Source organism: Malus domestica, chromosome 02 (assembly GCF_042453785.1).
Source record: "Malus domestica chromosome 02, GDT2T_hap1".
NCBI lineage: Eukaryota > Viridiplantae > Streptophyta > Magnoliopsida > Rosales > Rosaceae > Malus > Malus domestica.
The window spans coordinates 5545882-5570937 of record NC_091662.1 but is presented as its reverse complement, the minus strand read 5'-3'; the positions used below and the strand labels follow the sequence as shown (position 1 = coordinate 5570937).

General features: G+C 36.9%; 2 protein-coding genes and 1 long non-coding RNA gene across 13 annotated transcripts; 2 read left to right on the top strand and 1 right to left on the bottom strand.

Annotated features, from left to right (window-relative positions):
* The first annotated feature begins 435 nt into the window (after positions 1–435).
* LOC103418052 (probable LRR receptor-like serine/threonine-protein kinase At4g29180) lies at positions 436–25056 on the top strand. 8 transcript variants are annotated; one of them, XR_011572236.1, is made up of 15 exons: positions 505–674; positions 849–1880; positions 2143–2278; positions 2364–2435; positions 2537–2608; positions 2682–2762; positions 2853–3002; positions 3138–3351; positions 3443–3569; positions 3661–3726; positions 5534–5792; positions 5957–6062; positions 6680–6829; positions 13184–13306; positions 21096–21921. XR_011572236.1 is itself a non-coding variant. In XM_070806888.1 (14 exons), exons 1-14 carry the CDS (start codon positions 596–598, stop codon positions 12729–12731), a joined length of 2592 nt encoding a protein of 863 aa, XP_070662989.1. In that variant the 5' UTR covers positions 505–595; the 3' UTR covers positions 12732–12873. The 8 variants fall into 8 exon arrangements, 6 of the variants coding, with proteins under 6 accessions (XP_028944007.1, XP_070662989.1, XP_028944015.1 ...); XM_070806888.1 differs by lacking the exons at positions 13184–13306; positions 21096–21921 and adding an exon at positions 12684–12873; XR_011572240.1 differs by lacking the exons at positions 5957–6062; positions 13184–13306; positions 21096–21921 and adding an exon at positions 12684–12911 and having other exon boundaries at positions 6681–6829.
* Positions 6895–12156, bottom strand: LOC108169631 (uncharacterized). 4 transcript variants are annotated; one of them, XR_011572244.1, is made up of 8 exons: positions 11966–12156; positions 11242–11398; positions 11016–11120; positions 10747–10787; positions 10566–10626; positions 9948–10084; positions 8968–9040; positions 6895–7119 (listed from the first exon to the last, which is right to left on the bottom strand). It is a non-coding gene; the product is annotated as an uncharacterized lncRNA (long non-coding RNA). The 4 variants fall into 4 exon arrangements; XR_001785971.3 differs by lacking the exon at positions 6895–7119 and having other exon boundaries at positions 8808–9040; XR_003766621.2 differs by lacking the exon at positions 6895–7119 and having other exon boundaries at positions 8808–9040; positions 9948–10031.
* On the top strand, positions 21244–22865 carry LOC139187951 (probable LRR receptor-like serine/threonine-protein kinase At4g29180; the record flags this gene model as incomplete). Its single annotated transcript, XM_070804605.1, has 3 exons — positions 21244–22135; positions 22398–22533; positions 22763–22865. Coding segments are annotated over 3 exons (1038 nt in total), but the record flags the coding sequence as incomplete, so codon positions are not given.

Below are 25056 nucleotides of genomic sequence, written 5' to 3'. Positions count from 1 at the left end.
AAAATAAAAAAATATTAGTCTGACTAATTGATTGGCCGAGGCTATGTATTTCATATGTGAAATCAAATATATCTGAAATGCATTGACCAGGAAAAATGCTGACCTAAAAAACCAAGCTGTAGTTCTAACATTCCCAATGGTTGAGTTAAAAGTCAAATATTTTAGCCTGAAAAATTTAGCTTTTAGTCTAGAAATAGTTTTTCTGCTCCAACCGTTTTTACCTAAAATTTTAGCCCGGAATTATTAAAGAATGAACTTAGGCTATTTTTTTGTTAAATTAAATTAAAAAAAAAATATGTAAACTATCCTAAATTAATTTTATGAACATTTTAATCTAAAAAAATTTAAATTCTGATTTATGGGCTAAATTTGAAAAGGAATCTGGCCTTGGTTTAACATTTAGTATTTAGCCCAAAATTTCCACTTAGTTGAATTGGGTTTAGTTGGAAATTTTAAAGGATAATTTGACTTTTAGCCCCCATCAGAGTGGTGGTTTTGCAGCAGGTTTTGCAGCATTAGTTTTAATATTCCACAGTTTCATACATTTTCAGTATCAGATTATTTGGCTCCAATAGAGAGAGAGAAAGAGAGAGAGATGAAAATGTCAACTGGGTTCTTCCTCCTCCTCCTTTTGATGCTCTGTGCAAGTTCAGTTCGTGCGCAGCGCCGGATAGGTTAGCGTTTTTTCTTCGACGCCAAATGATACGTTGTCTTGTCTGATCATTTTCTTTATGCATCTGCTTGTAACTTCTTGTTTAGATCTAAATATACTTGTAGAAAAAGAATCTGTTTCTTTCGATTTGTTGCTTGAATTCTATGACTTATTTCATTTATTTGTTTTGGAGTAGACTTCATAAGCATAGATTGTGGTTCTCCCTCGAAGCTCTACGAAGACACGGATACGAACATAACATACTCACCGGATGGAGATTACATAGACACAGGGATAAACCACAACATCTCTTCTGAATTTAGTTATCCAAAGAATCCCAACCTCCCCTTCCCTCTCTCCGACCTCAGGAGTTTCCCTCAAGGAAACAAAAATTGCTATACGTTGAAACCCGAAGCAGGAAATGGCAGTTTGAATTTGATTAGAGCTACCTTCTTGTATGGAAACTACGATGGAGAAAACAAGTTGCCGGAATTTGATCTCTACCTCGGCGTCAACTTTTGGTCGACGGTGAGGTTTGAAAATGCTTCAGATATTGTTACCAAGGAGATTTTAGGTTTTGCAGAATCAAATACCGTGGACATTTGTCTAATAAATAAAGGGTTGGGAACTCCTTTCATTTCGGCGTTGGAATTTAGACCGCTTAATAGCTCAACTTATGGTACTGAATTTGGGACTTCTGCATCATTAGTACTCATTGAAAGACTGGACATTGGACAAGGCAATGGAACAGGTCGATATGGAGATGATGTTTATGATCGCATTTGGTCGCGTCACATTTCACCTTCTTGGGATCCAGTTAGTACTTCTTCGTCGATTACTACCTATGAGAACGGATATAGAGTGCCATTGGAAGTAATCCGGACTGCAGCTACACCTCAGAATGCAAGTGAACCTTTAGATTTGTACTGGAACACAACTGACATGAATGCTCAGTTTTATGTTTTTATGTACTTTGCTGAAGTGGAGAAACTTGGGAAGAATCAGTCAAGAAAATTCAATATATCATTGAATGGTTCTCCATTGTTTGGACCATTCACTCCCCGTTACTTACAGGCAGACGTGATATCTAATTCAAGAGTTCTGGTGGGAAAGGATCACGAAATTTCTTTACACAAGACAGAGGACTCTTCCCTTCCACCGATTCTGAATGCTGTTGAAGTTTTCCAAGTTATGCAGCTGGTTGAATCACCTACTTATGGTGAAGATGGTATGTCTTCCTTTGTTAAATCAACAAGAACATTCTTACAAGTATTGATATATGCTTATTTCCTCTGGAAAAGAAATGCTTGCTGAAAAATATAAAAATCCCACCTCGGAATCCTGACAATATAAAATACAAAATATAGTAGCGAGCTGTGCAGATGATTAAGTTGGAAACAATGTTGGTGACCGCTGGTCGTTCTCTCTTAAATTTGACCAATTCTTAGCTTTATCGGTCCTGTTTGATCTGGTTTTGTTAATGACTGCAGCTGATGCCATAAAGAACGTCAAAACTACATATCAAATAAAAAAAATCTGGGCTGGTGATCCTTGTGGACCTAGGAATTTCTCTTGGGAAGGACTAGAATGCAACTACAGCATTTCGCTTCCTCGGATTATTTCCCTGTGAGTCCTTCTAAGGAACTGGTCTTTACAATTTCTTTGTCTTTTCAATCTAATTCTAAGCCGATTTGCCTTTTATTGTGATTAGAAACTTGAGTTCAAGCAATTTGAGTGGGATAATAGCTGCTTCCATTGCCAATCTCTCATCACTCGAGTCCTTGTAATTGTTCTTCACTTTTGCTTCCATGAAGACTCATCTTGCCGAATTTATCCACTTTACTATCTTGCAGAACCTACTAACTATAATGCTTTTCTTCCCAGAGATTTGTCGAACAATAACCTAACCGGGCCAGTGCCTCAGTTCTTGGAAGAACTAAAGTCGCTCACTCTCTTGTAAGTGCAATCTCTACATGATCATAGACTCATTTGATACCAGAATTCCATATTATTAAGCATTGATCTGCAGGAATTTGAAGGGCAATCAATTGTCTGGTTCGGTTCCAAACGCTCTTCGCGAGAGATCGGAAGCTGGATTACTTGTACTGAGGTAAAAATCGCTTCTTGTGTATCTGGTTTAGAAACATGCCTTTGGTTTGAAAAATAACAGAAAAAAGAAGAATTTTTGTGTTCATTTCAGTGTGGATACCAAAAATCTTTGTGGCTCGGGTTCATGCAAAAAGAAGAAGAAAATTGTTGCTCCAATAGTTGCGTCGTTAGTAGCAGCACTAGCAGTCGTTATAGTGCTGATGCTAGTATGGAAATTGAGAAGAAAAAGAGAATCAGGTACCTTTACAGATCTCAGTAGCTCCCCAAATTGTAACAGTATTACTTTGAACAAAGAAGAACTCTCGAAACAGGTTGTCTAGATCGAATGAAAATTTATACAATGCGTACACATAATTTTTTGTGTACTTAAAGGTACAGAATTAGAACCCTTCAACAAAACAGCTATAGCATCAAAGAAGTGCCAGTTTACTCATGAGGAGGTTTTAGATATCACCAAAAACTTACAAACCTCGATCGGGAAAGGAGGATTTGGGACTGTGTACCATGGTTGCATGAAAGACGGAACCCAAGTTGCGGTAAAAATGCTTTCTGCATCATCAACTCAAGGACCTAGGGAGTTCCAAACAGAGGTTTGTCATTTAGAATTTCTTGGAATGCAAGGTAAATGCCAAGCCTAGTCTCGTTCGATGCAGGTTGTGATGAGTTTGTTCTTGACTGCAGGCTGAGCTCCTGATGAGAATCCATCATAGAAACTTGGCCTCGTTTATTGGATACTGTGATGATGCGAACAACTTGGCACTTATATACGAGTACATGGCTAATGGCAACCTAAAAAACTCTCTCTCAGGTATAATCTTGTTATCAAGATAGAGAAATTTCGCCAGTTTATGTTGGTCCATCTTAAATCTAGCGAACAAAATACACATTATTGGTTGCAGATGCAGAAAGGAGTTCACAGATGACATGGGAAACGAGACTTCATATAGCAATCGATGCTGCACAAGGTTCGTGCTTCCTGTTATTTTAGTAAAATAGATGTGATCATGTTTACACAAATTATAGTTCTACTAACGGAATGCAAAATTTGGTTCGCAGGTCTTGAGTACTTGCATCACGGATGCAAGCCGCCTATTGTCCACAGAGATGTGAAGACAGCCAACATTCTCTTAAGCGAAAACTTGGAAGCTAAAATAGCAGATTTCGGTCTTTCCAAGGTTTTTGCTAGTGACATTGAGACTCAAGTGGTCAGCACAGTCATGGGAACAGCCGGATATCTTGATCCAGAGTATGTTTAGGTTTTCTCATTCTATTAGCATTATTATCATGCGAAAATACGATGTTAAAAAACGGAACAAACTCTTAATCAAAAATCAAACTGAAGGGGCACTAAACCGACAATATGCATATAAACCACGACGTTGTGATTAATGAATATTGGTTTTTGTTTACAGATACTACAATTGCCAAAGGCTGAATGAAAAGAGTGATGTGTATAGTTTTGGGGTAGTTCTATTAGAGCTAATCACCGGCCAACCTGCAGTGATAAAAAGTGATGAAGTAATCCACATAGTAACGTGGGTGAGTTCTGAGCTCGAAAAAAGGGAACTAAAAAGTGTTGTGGATCAAAGGATGCAAGAAGAGTTCGATGAGCATTCGGTCTGGAAAGCGTTAGAGATAGCAATGGCGTGCACAACCTCTACCTCTCAACACAGAGTCACAATGGATGTTGTATTGTCTGAGCTCAAAAATTGCTTGGAAATGGAGTTGTCTAGGCATCGAGAAAGAACTCCAACATCAACAGAAGAGCTTCGCGCTGCGTTTGGGCCATATAATCATAGTTCACCTGAAGTTCTCTCCATGTGTACAGATTCCACAAATGTTGATTCCATGACCGGACCGTTTCCTAGGTAACTGGAAACATTTCCGGCTAGTTGAAGAAGATAATATACATACAACAATATCCATAAAGTTCTTTTCTTTCTTTGATCTTTTTGCATATTACTTTGGATTTCTTTCTGTATATGTTATATTTGTTTGGAAGTGTTTTTAAAATAAAAAATAGAAACACTTTATTAGAAGTAATTCTGAGCATAAGTGTTTTAAAGAAGCATTTATAAATGGCTTGTAATTCATTTTGAGTTTTTTATTTGGTATACAAGTTTTCACTTCATTTTTTTTGTTCAATGGAGTAAATCAATTGAAATTATGTTACTAGATGTTGTATCTTATCTACTTTTCTTGGAGGTTATCGTGCATGGTTCCAGGCTTTAAACTAAAGTAGTGTGGGAGAATAAATTGATATTGAATTTGTCATCAACGAGATTTGAATATAAAACATCGTAATTACAAGTGAAAAGGAATATCACTAGATGAGTACTAAGTGACTTTAAACTACATTTTGTTAACCACTATACCTATCTTTTGGAGTGTACAAGTTAGCATGTGTGAAACGTATAAAATAAGTGAGACCAGGATAGAATAATTAGTCAAATGCCTGCTTGATACATAAGTGCTCAACAATTGGTTCTGTATTATTGGTTTTATCCGGTGCTATGTAAAACATGACAAACGAGACCTCGATCGTTTTGCTTTTACAACTGATTATTCTAAAAATTCAAATGTTTTTCAATAAATACAGAACATTTCAGTATTGAAACTAAAGTTTGGGCCAGATAGATACAAAGCCCAAAACCAAAAACAAAAGAAAATTAAACCGGAAGCTGAGGTTTTACTTCAACCCCCCACCGCACTACTTCCTCTGTCGTTTCTCTATCGCAAATAGGAAGCCTCAGAGAGACTGCGTGAGCTCAGCAATGGCAGCAAAAGCAAGGAACCCCAGAAAGACCCGGAACCCAAATCTCGTCCGCGGGGTGGGTAAGTTCTCGAGGTCCAAAATGTACCACAAGCGTGGTCTTTGGGCTCTCAAAGCCAAAAATGGCGGCGTCTTCCCTCGCCACGATGCGAAGCCGGCAGCCGAGACCCAGCCTGAGAAGCCGCCCAAGTTCTACCCCGCCGACGACGTCAAGAAACCCCTCGTCAACAAACGCAAGCCCAGGCCCACGAAGCTCAGGTTCTCTTTTTCTCTACTTTCTCTCAGATTTTAATTATTTTTCAAATTCGAATCATTCGGTTTTTAATAATCTTTATTTATAATTGTTGTCAAAATTAGAAATTAGAAAATTGGTGTTTGATAATTTTTTTGTTTTGTTTTTTGATTGGGTTGGTTGGATGTAGGGCTAGTATTACACCAGGGACGGTGCTGATTGTATTGGCTGGAAGGTTTAAGGGAAAGAGAGTTGTTTTTCTTAAGCAGCTTTCATCTGGGCTACTTCTTGTTACTAATGAGTATTGTTCCGGAATTTCGAATGAATGTTAAGTTTTATGATACTGGGAGGTTCCTTGGTCATGAATTCCACCCAATGACGATAACGTTGTTTTGTGGCGACACCATTAGAATTTGGTGCAAAAAAGGAGGTTTCTTATGTTTCAAGTTATTTGCAAATACATCACCGTTTCGTATGAATTGTGCTTGGGGGATTGCTCCCCTCCGGTTGAATGGGATATTTTGCAGGCTGGGGTTTTCTTTGGGTGGATATATTCAAATAGGGTTAGTGAGTGAGTACTCGAAGTGGTGTGTTGCTATTTTTCTTTCTTCCGAAACTGTATGAAACGATGACATGAAGGAGTTGCACTCGTGAAGTATCATCTAGTAATCTATTTAATCGTGATTGTTCGTTAAAATATATGAATTAGCTTTTATGCCTTCAACTTTCATAGGTTCTTATTTTGTTTCTTATTAAAATATATGTTCTTATTTTGTTTACATCTACTGATTTGTGTATTTGCTCATTTTTTTTCAATCCCGTGGTGGGCGGGGGTAATGGGGTAATGGGTTTCCTGCTTCTTGAAAAGTGCCGTTCTAAGTTCTAACTTGAGTGCTGGTATGATGCCATTGCAGGCCCCTTTAAAATTAATGGTGTTCCTTTGAGACGTGTAAATCAGTCTTACGTGATTGCCACTTCTATCGATAAGTTTGATGACAAATATTTTGCTAAGGAAGTTGCAAAGAAGAAGGGAGAAGGAGAATTTTTTGAGGCTGAGAAAGAGGTTAGAATTATTGTTCTTCATTTACATATACTTTTGAGCAAATAATTTATGGTCCTCGTGATTCTCTTCATTGTTGGTACTGTCTGCATGAAGTTTAAAGTTCAATGTGGCAATGTGATGATCGTCTTCCGATTTTGCGTGATATTTTTCTTGTACAGATTCTCCGATCCTTTGTGTTTCCCTTTTAATTGTATCAATCCATCTCTTTTCTACTATCTTGATCGCTTCTTCTACATGCTAATTTAGCTTGAAATGATAGGGAAAGAACTTTGACTGAGATCTTCAATCCACTGAGACATCCCAAATGAATAGAGAAAACCACAATTAATAAACACGGGGACAAAGAAATTGATAGTACCCTGAAATTAACAATAAATTTAACAAATTGGATGATGAAAATCAAAACAAAGAAGCACTAAGACCATCTTCAACCCTGGGCTAAAAGTCAAATTACCCCCTCAAACACTCTCCAACCCATGCTAAAATTTTAGGCTAAATGCCAAATGTTATTTCTGGGCCAAATACCCCCCAGCTTTCTCCCCGGGCTAAATGTGAAATGTTTATCGGAATTTAAATTTTTTTAGATTAAAATGTTCATAAAATTAATTTACAATAATCTACATATTTATTTTAAAAAAAAATTGATTTAAGAAAAAAATTTAGGCTAATTTCATTTTTTAATAATTCCGGGCTAAAATTTTAGGGTAGAAGGGTTGGAGCAGAAAAGATGTTTCTGGGCTAAAAGCTAAATTTTCCAGGCTAAAAAATTTGGCTTTTAGCCCAAGGGTTGGAGATGGTCTAAGACCATCTCCAACCTTGGGCTAAATGCCAAATTTCACCCCCCCCTATTCCCCCCCCCCCCCCCCCCAAACCCAATCCAACCCAAGCCAAATCTTTGGGCTAAAAGCCAAATGCTAATTGAGGGCCAAATTCCCCCCAAGAAATAGCCCAGAAACGTGTGGACTCCCTCTTTCCCAGCCCACTCTCAGCCCGGTCACTCGCCCCACGCGGGCGTTAGCCCTTAGCGCCCGACAGGGTGGGACCCATTGTCAGGGCTGCTGTCGGAAGCAATTATGAGCCCAACGGCTCTTTTGTTCATTGGACGGTTGGCATTATTGGACCGTTGGTTGATCCAACGATCTAAATTCAAATTTAATCTTTTTAAAAATGTTATTTTAAAATACATTGAATCCAACAGCTGAGATCGAATATAATCAAATCTAATGGTAAAAAAAAATAAAAAATCTAACGGCCCAAATTTAAATCCAACGGCTAAAATAATTTAAAAAAAAATGAAGGCTTGCTTTGTGGAAAAATTTAGTGATTTTTTAATATTTATCGGAATTTAAATATTTTTAGATTAAAATGTTCATAAAATTAATTTACGATAGTCTACATAATTTTTTTTTAAAGTTAATTTAAGAAAAAAATTAGCCTAAGTTCATTTTTTAATAATCTCGGGCTAAAATTTTAGGCCAGAATGGTTGGAGCAGAAAAGTTGTTTCTCGGCTAAAAGCTAAATTTTTCGGGCTAAAAAATTTGGCTTTTAGCCCAAGGGTTGGAGATGATCTAAGAAGCAATTAAGAGGGAAAGAGAGTACGTCTACAATTAATTCAGATTAACAGGGTGTGATTTTAGCTTTTGGACTACTCAGGGTCAGAGTTGTAATCTATATTCATATTAGAGATGAGAGTAGAATTGAAAGCACTTCCCAAATTATACACCGTATTTTCCTTCAACCTAAAAATAGAATTAACCCTTCACATGTTGGGTTCCGAAAACCACACAAGGAGTAAAATCTAAAATAACAATTTCAATTTAATATTGACCAGATCTCAATAAAAATAAAAGGAAGAAGACCAGAAGATAGAAAATAGTAGACAAATGGTCATAGTTATATTAATTGAAATTGTTCAGAAAAAACAATGTTGAATACATATTTCCTTAGAATAAAAAAATTGATTGATTCATTTTAATGCTTTTTTGTAACCCAAGTAGAAAAGGATACAACTTAATAACGATGAAAGCCACATACCCATGTCATTTCTTATTCGGGATCAAATAAAGCATATTTCTTATTTGGGAACCAGAAATTTAAACACACAATCGGCCAGATTGCAAACTCGAAACTTCCATACCTCAAACCGAAGGCGGCGTTCTGTCTAGTAGTCCAAACCTTGATCCTTGATAAATTGAACTTCCTTCTTTGATCTAACAATCGAAAAATAGATAAATAAGGCAGCATGTCATATCAATATAACACCCCTGTATGTACACACATATACCAAAACAGCCTACATTCAGATTTGCATCATATCCTTGTTTCTAACTCTCTAGGGAATTTTCATAAACACCTATAATAGGCAAGATTTGCTTCAATATAAAAGAAATCTGATTTAGTCAGTGATCTCAATTGCATGTATATCTGAACGACCATACTTGTTAGTCAGTCATGTTATAGGATGTATTTAACACTTAGCAAGCAGTTCCAAAACAACATCCTACATACATATTATGTTGCCAAACTATAAATCAAGACCGAATTTTCCTACTTTGGTAATGTAATCTCCTAGTCTAGTTACGATTTGGTTCCTGTATTTTGACCTGAAAATAATTTTGGTCCCCTAGAAGTTTCCAATGGCACCCAAATTGTAACTGGAAAACAACTCAGACACATCTATAAAAATTAAAACTCAAGGCACCAAAGCGTGAGAACAAACAAACCAAAATAGTTAAATTTACCCTTTTATATCATACATACCATTAAAATTTTGTTTAGAGATAAAAATGGTAGTCATAGTAGAGAATCCAACCTCACCAAAGAAAGTGGATTTCCTCACTTTCTAGTGCTATTATATTTACCATGCTTGAGACTATTCAAAGATGAAAAAAGTGGAAATTTCATGCAATATGAAAACAAATCCCTGATAGTTAATACTGCTTACAGAAGCTAACAATCTCATTTCGTACGAAAAACATGAAGATCACTAAAGGACACCAGAATATAACTTTCATCAATGACATACTTTATGAGAATTTTGGATCCAAAAGTGGCTCCAATAAAATAAATTTAGGCTCGTATATGCAATATATTAACATGTGAAAAAAACATGCATACCTAATGAAATAATGAGGAGAATGGCCTTTGACCGTTTGTTGTCTTTGATACAACTCTTTTCATCCATGCCTTCATGTTTGTATCCTTTGGGACATAGACATGAATAATTTCTAGTGAATTTATGCATGTTTCAATATCTGGAAAGCAAGGAACCATGGACGAACATCGGTTAAAATCCCAATTTTTAAATTGGTTGAATTGGGAAAGAACCATTTGTACATTCACATGGTGTTGAGAGAAATAACCTTGAAAATAAAGCACTACATATACACAAAATCTATTGAGTATAAAAAGCAGCAAGAAACTAATGTAATTTTCAGCTTCTAACTCATCCATTTGATCAACATATTGATGGAACAAATGTAACTTTCAGTTTATAACTCATTCATTCGATCAAAATCATCCAAGTCAGAAAAGATAGAACATAAAAATGATTAGGATATATAAATAGGGGCTTCATCTGAGTCAATATCAGCCACCATTCCCTAAAAAATTGATGTCAGGACTCTGCCAAATATCTATGAAGCCACTTCAAAGTACGAAAGTTTGTAAAGACACTTGTTAAGGAACAAAATGGTGAAGAACACGAAAGGTAAGTAGTGACAATCATCAACTCACCTACATATCCAACACAGTAGCCAATGTCTTCCTCTCTTTTACCAATATGCAAATCCCTAATCTACAAACAATAATTTGGAATCTTGAGATACCAAACCGACTTCAACAGGGTTTGAAGGTTGAATTTTTCAAAAAATTTAAAAACTAAAAGCAACAACAGTATTAATAAGTGAGCACTCACCAAAAAATAAAGGAATGGAAAGAGCGATGATATTGGCAGTGCTACAAAACGATCATCAAACAATAGATCAGGGTTAAACATTTATAAAAAAGTTAGAAGACGGTGCAGATATAAACATTACTTAAATAAATTGATAAATGATTTCGAGTGTGACAAAGCAGTCAAATTACAGGATCAGCTCTTCCGCCTTCAAACACACTCATCAACACCATATTAAATTTCACATTTTTAGGCGAGGGCAAACTACCAGAAACGAAAAGGATTTATACCTTTTATCAAAGATCTACAGCCTTGGTTCCTCCACCATTGCTTGTCTTCTCTGGTCTGGGTTTTACTTTCTTAACAGTCTCTTCCTTCCCTAGTAGTTTTTTGTCCTGCAAAGAGAAAAAAATTAGGATTAAATTCTAAATGCAAGGTTCCTTGATTCTTTCGCTTCAGAAATTTTTTGTCGCATAGCCATAAATTAAAGGAAATAAGCTTTGGTTCAAAACTTACTCGCTCTCTGCAGACATGGGTTCCTCCTAAATTTTCGTCATCCTCCTCTTTCTGCGATCTTTCTATCTGTCTCTCTCCTTGTCTCTGTGTAATCGTTCTCTCCCTCTCTCTCTCTCTCTCTCCCTTCTCTGTCCGTGAATCCCTCTGCATTAATAATCTGAAAACCCAGTCAGATTTTTCATTGCTCGGATGGAGAAAATTGAGGAATGAAAGAACAAATTAGGGTTAGGACTAAAGTTGAGAGAGATGAAGAGTTGAGAGAAAGGGAGAGTCTGAAAGAAAGTGAAAGAGAAAGGGTTAGAGAAAGGTTAAGTGTGACAGAGATGAGGGGAAAACACGCTATGGGATTACCAATCTCTGAAATCACTCATTTGAACGTGCAACAAAGCATGGTCCCATCGACCCCATTCCAGTTCAGAAACAAAGGAAATGAAAGTTCAAATCTAACCAATGGTCGTTCAATCACCGACACCAACAATTGATTTGAGGAGAAAAAATCAACCCTAACCCCCTTTTTGGCAGCCTCACTCCTCCATCTCATTTCCCCTCCCTGCCATCCCACGCCTCTCTCCCTGAAATCCATCCACAAATCGTCCTATATATCTCTCTCTCAGCCTAATCCGTGAGTTTTGGCTGAAGCACAGCCACACCAAATTTGGATCAAACCCTAATTTCCAGAATAATGATAAAAATCGACAAAAAATATATAAAATTGGCACGTTACCATTGATTCGAATTCGGGTAAGGAGTGCGACGGCGAGGGGAAGGCGAGGTGTGCGACGGTGAGGCGCCGAATCGACTTTGTCATTGAAGAGCTCCGGAGCAAAATGGGTTTATCGTTGAAGAGATCTCTGGAGCAACAAAATCGGGTTTGCTTCCATCCCCCACCCTTTCTACGATGGTCGACACGTGCACAGCCGAAGGGTTAGCAATTTCGTAAATAAATCGAAATTTTCAATATGAAACTGAAGAGGCGGTGGCATTTTTGTAAATAACTCAAAATCCACCCCAAATCACTGTTCACGTGAATAGTGCAATTTCCCTCCTACTTTAGACTAAAGTAATAATAATAAGCAAAGCTGTGGAAAATTATAAAGTACAGCCTTCTAGGCTCCACCTTTTCGGCCTTTTAGACTTTGGATTTGTAGTTGCGTTTTGTCGGCATGAAGATTTTGGCTTTCATGTGCTATTTATCTATTAAATTAATCACTAATTGCTACATCTTAAGTTTTCTTTTGTTTGTCTATTTATGTCAGTCACACACTGGTTTAAATTAAGATTGTGCTATTCATAACCATTTTTTACTTCTGGTTAATTTTTGTTAATTTTTACCATAGATCTTTTTTAATTTATGCGATTTGACGGATGAAATTTAAAAAATATGTGTGAAAAATAAAAATAAACATGTGAAAAATACAATCCTGAATTAATCTATATTGCAGGACCAAAACTCGACCTCGGGAGCACATGTGGCAGCATATCTATTCTAGTCACAATTAAAGTTATAAAATGAAGGGAATTTTCCTGAAATGAGAATTTTACATATCTCAATTGTTAAAATGATAAAATAAATAAATAAGTAAGTAACAACATATCAATCAAATATTAAGGACGTTATCAATTAAATATTGCATATGTACCAGTAAAATTCGAAAAGTGACATTTTCATCCACTGAAATTTGTATTTTTATTATTTCAGCCAATTTTCGCGATTGTTTAAATCTTCGTAGGTTGAAAATTAAAAAAAAAATTAGTCTGACTAATTGATTGGCTGAGGCTATGACAAGCACACTTGTGTTCCATATGTGAAATCAAATATATCCAAAATTCATTGACCAGGGAAAAATGCATTGACCTAAAAAACCAGATTGTAGTTCTCTTAGGATTTGTAGCAGGTTTTGCAGCATTAGTTTTAATATTCCACAGTTTCATATATTTTCAGTATCAGATTATTTGGCTCCAAGAGCGAGAGAGAGATAGACAGATAGAGAGATGAAAATGTCAACTGGGTTCTTCCTCCTTTTGATGCTCTGTGCAAGTTCAGTTCGTGCACAGGACCAGAGAGGTTAGCGTTTTTTCTTTGACGCCAAATGATATGTTGTCTTGTCTGATCATTTTCTTTATGTATCTGCTTGTAACTTATTGTTTAGATCTAAACTAGAAATTGGTACCCCGTGTGTTGTTGCGGGATTAGAAATTATAAGAAAAATTATGTCATAGATGATTAATATTACTTACATTAAAAATGTTAGAAAATTTTAACAAACAAAATATTTAACTGATACAGTCCACACACAAACAATTGTAGAACTTTTGTCTCTACATAGAAAAAAAAATCAGTCATTTACGGAAGCACCTAAAGTTTCCCTCCATTGCTCTTGATTGTCAAGAAAGCAACCTAGGCAAGGAAAAATATGAAATATTAAAATACATGCAATTAATTTACTTCAACAGGTTCATACTATAAAAAAAAATTAAGAATAAAATATGATTACCTAATTTTTTTATTGGTGGAAAAGAATCTTGTTTTATACCAGTTAGTTAGAGAGGATTTTTTTCAATGATTTAATAATCTCTTATTTAGATCAGTGCATTCTAATATTGTAAATGTAAATATTGAGATTTTATGTTATAACTAAACAATCAATCTAAAAACCAAGTTAACACCCATAGAATTATCCCATGCATTCTCAAGAGGACCTAATTCACTTCTTAATTCTACTTAACATGTATAACACTTCATCTGTAGAAATCAGACATTAATTTTGAAAACCCGAACAAATACAAATTAGAGGACAAGACATTAAAGTAATTGGTAGATTGAAGACTAACCAGGTAGAGAGTGGAGCTTGATTTGTTCACTTCACAAAAAAGTCATAGAAAGTATGACTCTAAACACTCGGGTTAGTGTATGAACAATGAGTAAAACACTGGCCTATTTTCCAATCGAATAGATATTTATGAAAGAAAAAACACTGGCCTATTCTAATACTCCTAAGCAGTAATTTGGGAATTTTCCCACGACCTACACTAAAAGTAGGATAGCCATGGAAAACATTAAGCAACAATTATCTTTGTTAACAAAGAAAAAGGAAAACTTGGACCTTTTTTCTACGTTCCATAAATTTGGAAAAGAATGTAGGTGCATCTGTTTGATGGATCACATGACAACACAAAAGAATTACTGAGACCATAAGAAGATTCATGAGATAGCTCAATGCATGGCAACGACATAAATACAAATTTTGGGAAACAATTGTCTAGTTAAGGAACAATCCCATTAACAACTTAGTCTGAAATGTGTGCAAAGATTGACATTACTTAAATAAAGTGATTAGGGATGTCCACCACTTGTGCAGGCAACAAAGGCCAGGGTCAATGAGATAATCAACAATCTTCCCACATTGCAAACGAATAAGTTAAAAACCCTTCAATCTAGCAAGAATTTATATATTACAACTCAATTAAATACACGACATTTGTCACGTCCCGATCCCAACATACGTCCAGGATTGAGACGTGACAACCAAATACTCATATCTCAAATATATCCCGCCTCTGGGATATGGCAAATCACAACTCGAGAATCGATTCGCATAGTAGTCTTTTGTATACTTTATGATTGCATCTAACATCCTTGTTAGACTACCTACATACCCTCAATAGGGATCAAGCTATTTGTAGTTCGTCATTTGTCAAACTCTAATCTTTTCATAAAATACTTCCATAAGAAATCATAGAGTACCACACTACACATCAAGCTTACGCCAAACAACAATTATCACCTTATTATGCATGCAGGTATGCCTTTCTCACACATAAGCTTTCCAATTTATCCATTATATAAATCACTATGTTTCACATAATACTGCAATTAATAGTATGCAACATCTCAAGTAACAGTCAACGAAGCACAATGTTATTCTCTAGCCACATTGGTTATCAAGTCTAATCAGAATGACAACAATCACATCAATCAATAACACATATCACAGACCAAAATGCAAGGCTAGAGCGACATTGTTCGACCGTAGCCTACATTTCTGAAGCTGAAATCAAATCCAAGGAGCCAACAAGTCAAATGATGCGATTTCGAACCATTCAACGAAATACAAACTAGGATACGATTTCGGACCACTCAACAGAATCATGGAGTATAATGGATTTCGGACCATCACTCAATGAAATCCGAGCGGATATGATTCCGGACCATCACTTAACAGAATCCGAGCGGATATGATTTCGAACCATAACTCAACGGAATCGCGGAATAGAAGGGATTCCGGACCATCACTCAACAAAATCTGAGCATATATGATTTCGAACCATCACTCAACAGAATCGTGAAATAAAAGGGATTTCAGACCATCACTCAACGGAATCCAGACGGAGCAGGGAACCGGATCACTCAACAGAACCCTAGTGGATACTCAGCTCTGGATCACTCAACGGAACCGAGTGAAAGGCTAAGGAACACATCAACAGCTCGAAGAAACAAAACATGAACCAAGTACTCAATTTAGAAGGGCTGAACGTAACAAAAAGCGAAATAAGGTAACAGGATGTGAAACAAGTGTTGAAGCAACAAACCCCAAGACAATGGGTTAACGGTCCACTACTAGCCCTCACATTTCATCACATCATGCCAATCATACAACACAAACCACATTGCAGACATGCATGTCAAATCACATTTCCTAAATGTTTCCAATCCACAGTCAAATCACAATTAAGAGCATAGAACGATGGCTATAAAATAAAATAACAATTCAATATAAATCACCTATATTATAATCACTCATACATAAATCAAGACACCCGTCATCACAATGAACCCACTAAGCTTTATGAAATCTCAACAACACTCTAAGATAAACGGCACACTAGAAACTTGGTTTAGTTGACTAAAAAGTCAACCATCGATCAAGATTGAGGATAAGGTTCACAGCCCTAGAAATCTAAACCAGAAGATCCGCCTATCAGATTTTTCATCCGTAACTTCTTAACGTCCACATTATGCTTCTAGAACAACATACTAAAATTTCATTGAGATCCAACGGTCGGATATTTGCCAATCACAAAATCAAATGGTTGTCGACATTTGGTTTTACAAACTTAGAAATCTAATTCGGAAAGATCCGTACATTGATTCCTGATCCGTACGTTCCTATGGTCTTCTAATATTACGTACTATAACGTATTAAAGTTTGGTGACGATCCAACGGTCAGATTGTCGATTCATTTAATGTCCAAGTGGCGGTCTCTATCAAAACTATAGTCTTACGACGAGATTTCATCAATCGAACTTCACGTATGGAATCAGGGTATCCAAATTAGTCTAGGAAAGGCAGGTGGGATCTTAGCCCAAGCACCGCCGCCACGCCCAGCCGCACATGGCGGCCGGCCGCCCCGACTCGCCGAAAAATCTAATTATTTCCAAAAATGACCAAATTTCACAGAAATGTAAAACAAGCCAGGGGGAACAACTTTCATACTTGGGCCGAAGTCCAATTTGGCCGGGAAACCCCTGAATTTTCCCTCGAACGGCCGGAACCCTAGTTTTAGGTGTGTTTTGAATCAACCTCCATACGCGCTCCAACGACTCCACCACTGCTTGGGCTTTGTTCCTGGCCTCTAGAGAAGTGTTTTGGTGGTGGAGGTGGTGGTAGACATAACTTTCATGATCGGCGAATTTCCGCCGTGGCACCCCCAGACCGACGGGTCCGTTCTTCGCAATTCGGGACCTAAACCTCAGCAATCTGGGGTGTAGAATGGAGAGGGAAGGCCAATGGGGAGTTTCTATGTGATATTTTGGTGAAATTCGCCGGAATAATGACGGAAGACAGCCTAAATTTCTTTGTCGGGCAACCCGGTCGCAAGGGGGAAAAACGGGTCTCTTTTGGGATCCGGTTTGGGTGCCTCACAGTCTCTTTGCCTTCCCTCCTTTCCTTCATGTTTCTCCCTTTTCTCCTCCCCCATTGGTCAGCCCTCCTTCCTCTCTACTCTCCCCATTCGGCCCTCTCCCCCTTTTTTCCTCATGTTCTCTCTTCCTCTTCTCTCCTCTGCTGCCAACCCGCAGCTTCCCTCTTTTTTTTTTCTTTTTTTTTTTAAGAAATTTCTAATGTTCGTAACGTTTTCTTTCCTGTCCCGATTTACGTACAGCCTTCGTCTACGTGCTCGTGGGGTTGAGCTCAATTCAAAAACATTAAGAGTGACTTCAGAAGGTCTACGGATTTAAATAATTATTTTCTTTCAATTCACTATGTAGATTGGTTCAACCTGTTTTGTTTTTCCTAATTTTTTTTCAAAGAAATACAAACATGTTTAGTGTTAAAAAACCTGCATTGGTTATCCATATTAACAAACTGATAGAAAACTTGTTACATAATATATATATACCTGCAGCATTAAGGCAGATGAGGGACAGTTAATATCAGCAACAGTACTTGTCATCAACATGAACTTTTCATCCAAAGCGGCATTTAATTTCTTTAATTCTTCATCATCTAATCTATGATATAAACGAATAATACATCTCAAAAGTAAGAAGAAAAAAAAAATACACCAAATGCGGTCAACATTGCTTTATAATTTCCTATCAAAAGGGCATGACAAGTTGGTTGATTTTATTTATGAACTAAATTAAAAACAAACTTAAACGTTAATTTACTGATGAATAGGTTGATTATTTGATGATAAACCCAAAAGCTGATCTGTTTGATGCATTGGATGTGGCCTGTGGGACTGTAGTTTGGATTCTAGCCTGGAGAGGTTGCTCTCTGTGTCACAAATTTCTTTCTCAAGTCTTGCCCTCTTTTATTGATTTGCTTCCAGGGCAACTGCAACCTCTTCTTCCACAAATTAACGTTTAAGCACCTACTTGATCAAGTCTCGAGTCTTCTTTGTATACCCGGTTTTGGTTACTCCAGCAGAGGTTGAACTAAACCACTTAACTTAAAATGACAAACCACTTAATCGGACAACAAAAAAGCAAATTCAAGTCCAATATAACCAAAAACCAAACAAAAGCCAAGCTCTGGAAGGCTGCAATCAAAAGCCCCAAATCCAAAAAACCACGATTTCCTAAAGCCAAAAACAAAACAAAACTATACACCATGATGGGGAATCTGAACCTACAAACAAAATCCCCAAAATCACGATACCCGAAATCACAATAACAAAAGCCCCAAATTTTAACAAAAGAAAATTACCCAGATGCACAACCCGAAGAACTCACTAAGAAACCCTAGCTCTTCTGCGCAAGAAATTCCTTCAAATCAAACCGAAAAACTGAGCATGGGTAGCTGAATTGAATAAAAATTAAAAAAAATTAAAATACAATCAATTTACTGGTAACCATCTTTTTTTTCACCAATGAAAAAAACTCCAAATCAGCCCAAACGATCCCAATTTGAGCAGTTAACTTGAGTTGCCGGTTCAGCTAATTGAAAAATGTGGTGCAAACAAACTAAAAGTGGATCCTAGCCATGCTAATGAGATATTATGCATACAACACTTTTGCACGTGTATAAAGCCTAGCATAATGAGTTCTTATTAACAATTTAGTGTGAAATATGGACAATGATTGAGACATTACTCACAGAAAGTGAATTGAAATGTATATCACAGAAATTTGGGCAATGATTTGGGTCATGAGATAATGAACAACCTTTCCACACTGCAAGCGAATAAGAAAGATTATGAAAAATTGGACTATTTATATAAAAAAAATATTAGGGAATATTGTTTCAATCCAACTACAATGAATTGAAAATTTAACTAATCGTACCCAATGTAGTGAGAATAAGGTTTTTGGCTAGGATAACACTACTTTTTTCGTTGTTCCCATTCATCATTGGAGTTTCTCCTACAATAATTACAAATTAGGCATAAGTTAGTAGACTAATTGCTAGGATGGATAAAACACTTTCAACAGCTAAAAGCTTTATACAAAAGCTTTGCAACAGCTTAGTTGGAGAGTACAATATCTGAAACACATCACTTTAAAAAAAATAAAAATAAAAAAAGCATGATTGAATCTTACAATGGTTAGTTCTACATATGAATTGCTCACCTTTTCATCAATCAGTATACAGACCTGTATATTTATCAGTCGTTCCTGGAATTCTCGCTCTCCACATTCTACACAGGCGGACTTTAATTTTTACTGCTTTTTTATACTGTTGTAACTGATTGATAGGTGTTAGAATTGCGTCTTCCATTCAAGCTACTGAAATTAAAAAAATAAAATGCAGTAAAGGCAAGGATGATTTCAATAGCCCAAATAAGCAAAAAGTTCATACCTCAATTGAATTTTGAACTTGATTCTCGCTTAAAAATCTTAATCTACAAAACCAAATTAGTATTATTAATAATAAAGTAATACGATAATGTACCAAGCATTCATACCTAAACTGAATTTGCAGGTTAATTTTGTCGCTTAAAAATTATGATCTACAAAACCAAATCAATTTTATTAAAGAGCTGATAATTCCACCTCATTGTCTTATCTACCCCCCACACCTTAATAAAATTTTTGATGCCCTTTTTACCCTCTCATAAAATGACATATATGGATTAAAACCAAAAAGTACTTGCTTCCATTGATCTGCAAGTACACCCCTAATTCACACCAAAAATAACAATTCATGGACTCACACAAAAAAAGCTACATTCTTGTTCGGATTTTATCATTCTACGTTGCTTGTGGGTGTCTCGATCATGCCCTCATAGTTTTTGAAAATGTCGAAAACCTAGTATTAATGTGTGGAACCAGATGATCATAGGCCACACTGCGAAAATCTGTTAAATTGTATAAACGGCTGGTGGGTTCTTAGGCGGAGGCTGATCGGTTTATCTATTCGTATGTATTAGTGCAAGGTTGAGGTTGGTGAGAGAAGGTAACATGTGCACGGGAGGTTTTGGGAAGTGTGTCTGGGTCCAATGTGTTTGTTCAGACTAGTTTGGTTAATTTGTATGCAACGAGTGGAGGGTCGGGTTTTGGTGTCACGCGGGGAGTTTGATGGTATGCGTGAAAGGAGTTGTGAGTTGGGGTGTACTCATACACATGTATGCCAGTTGCAGTTTAATTGATGATGCCTATAAGTTATTCAAGCAGATGCCAAGAAGAAGCACTGTCTCATGGACCAACATCATCATTGGGTTTGCAAAACAAGGTCGCGGGGAGGAAGCTCTTATATATCTTTCGTTGGGTTTGCAAAACAAAGTCGCTAGCTTTATTAGCTAATATTTATTCTACTAAAAATTAAAAAGAATTTAAATGTATAGTTGAGGCTATTAGGTATAACAGTGCGTGGAGAAATAGTGTTTCAATTTTTTAACTTTTTATAGTGAGCAAAATTATAATGAGTGTGGGAAATAGGATAACAGAATAGGTGTAGCATCACTTTTTTATTAACACCGATAATTTAAGATTTGATATGAAAAACAAATCTATAATAGGCCTTAAAATGCATTATAAGCTCAATTAATATAAAGAAAGAAACAGTACCGCACCAAACAATTTCATCGACGCCATGCCTCATGACTTACAAAATAATATTTTTCAAAACAGATTGAAAGCAAGTAATATTAAACTTTAAAGGCTGCACACAAAACCCTCAAAAATCACTATTTCCTCCAAACGACCAAGGGCAAAATGGCCACTTCACTGCACAATCCCACTAAAACCCAAAAACCATGAATAAAATGAGGGACAAAACCGGATAGGCACTGTTAATGAAGAGTACGTATCCACCGGGTTTTAGTATAGATAAAATATACTTTTAGAAAAAGAATCTGTTTCTTTCGATTTGTTGCTTGAGTTCTAAGGCTTATTTCATTTATTTGTTTAGGAGTAAACTTCATAAGCATTGATTGTGGTTATCCATTGAACCACTACAAAGTCATGGATGCGAGCATAACATACTCACCGGATGTAGATTACATAGACACAGGGATAAACAAGAACATCTCTTCTGAATTTATGAATCCAAATAATACCGACCTCCCCCCCGCCCCTCTCTTAGACCTCAGGAGTTTTCCCAAGGAAACAAAAATTGCTACGTGTTGAAACCCGACAAAGGAAATGACATTTTGAATTTGATTAGAGCTACCTTCTTGTATGGAAACTACGATGGAGAAAACAAGTTACCGGAATTTGATCTCTACCTCGGCGTCAACTTTTGGTCGACGGTGAGGTTTGAAAATGCTTCAGATATTGTTACTAAGGAGATTATAGGTTTTGCAGAATCAAATACCGTGGACATTTGTCTAATAAATAAAGGGTTGGGAACTCCTTTCATTTCGGCGTTGGAACTTAGACCGCTTAATAGCTCAACTTATGGTACTGAATTTGGCACTTCTGCATCACTAGTACTCGTTGAAAGACTGGACATCGGACAAGGCAATGGAACAGGTCGATATGAAGATGATGTTTATGATCGCATTTGGTCACGTCACATTTCACCTTCTTGGGATCCAGTCAGTACTTCTTCGTTGATTACTACCTATGAGAACGGATATGAAGCACCATTGGAAGTAATCCAGACTGCAGCTGCACCTCAGAATCCAAGTGAACCTTTAAATTTGTACTGGAAAACAACTGACATGAATGCTCAGTTTTATGTTTTTATGTACTTTGCTGAAGTGGAGAATCTTGAGAAGAATCAGTCAAGAAAATTCAATATATCATGGAATGGATCTCCATTGGTTGGACGATTCACTCCCCGTTACTTACAGGCAGACGTGATATCTAATTCAAGAGCTCTGGTGGGAAAGGATCACGAAATTTCTTTACACAAGACAGAGGACTCTTCCCTTCCGCCGATTCTGAATGCTGTTGAAGTTTTCCAAGTTATGCAGCTAGTTCAATCACCTACTTATGGTGAAGATGGTATGTCTTCCTTTGTTAAATCAACAAGAACATTCTTACAAGTATTGATATATGCTTATTTCCTCTGGAAAAGAAATGCCTGTTGAAAAATATGAAAATCCCACCTCGGAATCCTGACAATATAAAATACAACATATAGTAGCGAACTGTGCGGATGATTAAGTTGGAAACAATGTTGGTGACTGCTGGTCGTTCTCTCTTAAATTTGACCAATTCTTAGCTTTATCAGTCCTGTTTGATCTGGTTTTGTTAATGACTGCAGCTGATGCCATAATGAACGTCAAAACTACATATCAAATAAAAAAAATCTGGGCTGGTGATCCTTGTGGACCTAGGAATTTCTCTTGGGAAGGACTAGAATGCAACTACAGCATTTTGGTTCCTCGGATTATTTCCCTGTGAGTCCTTCTAAGGAACAAGTCTTCTTACAATTTCTTTGTCTTTTCAATCTAATTCTAAGCCGATTTTCCTTTTATTGTGATTAGAAACTTGAGTTCAAGCAGTTTGAGTGGGATAATAGCTGCTTCCATTGCCAATCTCTCGTCACTGGAGTCCTTGTAATTGTTCTTCACTTTTGCTTCCATGAAGACTCATCTTGCCGAATTTATCCACTTTACTATCTTGCAGAACCTACTAACTATAATGCTTTTCGTCCCAGAGATTTGTCGAACAATAACCTAGCCGGGCCAATGCCTCAGTTCTTGGAAGAACTAAAGTCGCTCACTCTCTTGTAAGTGCAATCTCTACATGATCATAGGCTCATTTGATACCAGAATTCCATATTATTAAGAATTGATCTGCAGGAATTTGAAAGGCAATCAATTGTCTGGTTCGGTTCCAAACGCTCTTCGCAAGAGATCAGAAGCTGGATTACTTGTACTGAGGTAAAAATCGCTTCTTGTTTATCTGGTTTAGAAACATGCCTTTGGTTTGACAAATAACAGAAATAAGAAGAATTTTTGTGTTCATTTCAGTGTGGATACCGAAAATCTTTGTGGCTCAGGTTCATGCAAAAAGAAGAAGAAAATTGTTGCTCCAATAGTTGCGTCGTTTGTATCAGCACTAGTAGTCGTTATAGTGCTGATGCTAGTATGGAAATTGAGAAGAAAAAGAGAATCAGGTACCTTTACAGATCTCATTAGATCCCCAAATTGTAACAGTATTACTTTGAACAAAGAACTCTCGAAACAGGTTGTCTAGATCGAATGAATATTTATACAGTGCGAACACATAATTTTTTGTGTACTTATAGGCACAGAAGCAGAACCCTTTAACAAAACAGCTATAGCATCAACGAAGTGGCAGTTTACTCATGAGGAGGTATTAGATATCACCAAAAACTTACAAACCTCGATCGGGAAAGGAGGATTTGGGACTGTGTACCATGGTTGCATGAAAGACGGAACCCAAGTTGCGGTAAAAATGCTTTCTGCATCATCAACTCAAGGACCTAGGGAGTTCCAAACAGAGGTTTGCCAGTTAGAATTTCTTGGAATGCAAGGTAAATGCCACGCCTAGTCTCATTCGATGCAGGTTGTGATGAGTTTGTTCTTGAGTGCAGGCTGAGCTCCTGATGAGAATCTATCATAGAAACTTGGCCTCGTTTATTGGATACTGCGATGATGCAAACAACTTGGCGCTTATATACGAGTACATGGCTAATGGCAACCTAAAAAACTATCTCTCAGGTATAATCTTGTTATCAAGATAAAGAAATTTCGCCAGTTTATGTTAGTCCATCTTAAATCTAGCGAACACAACACACACTATTGGTTGCAGATGCAGAAAGAAGTTCACGGATGACATGGGAAATGAGACTTCGTATAGCAATTGATGCTGCACAAGGTTTGTGCTTCCTGTTATTTCAGTAAAATAGATGTGATCATGTTTACACAAATTATAGTGCTACTAACGGATTGCAAAATTTGGTTCGCAGGTCTCGAGTACTTGCATCACGGATGCAAGCCGCCTATTGTCCACAGAGATGTGAAGACAGCCAACATTCTCTTAAGCGAAAACTTGGAAGCTAAAATAGCGGATTTTGGTCTTTCCATGGTTTTTTCTAGTGACATTGAGACTAAAGTGGTCAGCACAGTCATGGGAACAGTCGGATATCTTGATCCAGAGTATGTTTAGGTTTTCTCATTCTATTAGCATTATTATCATGCGAAAATACGATGTTAAAAAATGGAACGAACTCTTAATCAAAAATAAAACTGAAGGGGCACGAAACCAACAATAAGCTGCATATAAACCACGACGTTGTGATTAATGAATATTAGTTTTGGTTTACAGATACCACAATTGCCAGAGGCTGAATGAAAAGAGTGATGTGTATAGTTTTGGGGTAGTTCTATTAGAGCTAATCACCGGCCAACCTGCAGTGATAAAAAGTGATGAAGTAATCCACTTAGCAACGTGGGTGAGTTCTGAGCTCGAAAAAAGGGAACTAAAATGTATTGTAGATCAAAGGATGCTAGGGGAGTTCGATGAGCATTCGGTCTGGAAAGCGTTAGAGATAGCAATGGCGTGCACAACCTCTACCTCCCAACACAGAGTCACAATGGATGTTGTATTGTCTGAGCTCAAAAATTGCTTGGAAATGGAATTGTCTAGGCATCGAGAAAGAACTCCAACATCAACAGAAGAACTTCGCCCTGCGTTTGGGCCATATAATCATGGTTCACCTGAAGGTCTCACCATGTATACAGATTCCACAAATGTTGATTCCATGACCAGACCGTTTCCTAGGTAACTGGTGACATTTCCTGCTAGTTGAAGAAGATAATATACATACAACAATATCCATAAAGTTCTTTTCTTTCTTTGATCTTTTTGCATATTACTTTGGATTTCTTTCTGTATATATTATATGTGTTTGGAAGTGATTTTAAAATAAAAATAGAAGCACTTTATTAGAA

What these genes read in the sequence shown, in the direction of transcription:
- LOC103418052 (XM_029088182.2), top strand. Translation starts at nt 596, where the DNA reads ATGAAAATGTCAACTGGGTTCTTCCTCCTCCTCCTTTTGATGCTCTGT. An exon ending in CTCTCATCACTCGAGTCCTT is followed by an intron (nt 2,436 to 2,536) that starts GTAATTGTTCTT and finishes TTTTCTTCCCAG; the next exon opens with AGATTTGTCGAACAATAACC. An exon ending in GCTGGATTACTTGTACTGAG is followed by an intron (nt 23,020 to 23,109) that starts GTAAAAATCGCT and finishes TGTTCATTTCAG; the next exon opens with TGTGGATACCGAAAATCTTT.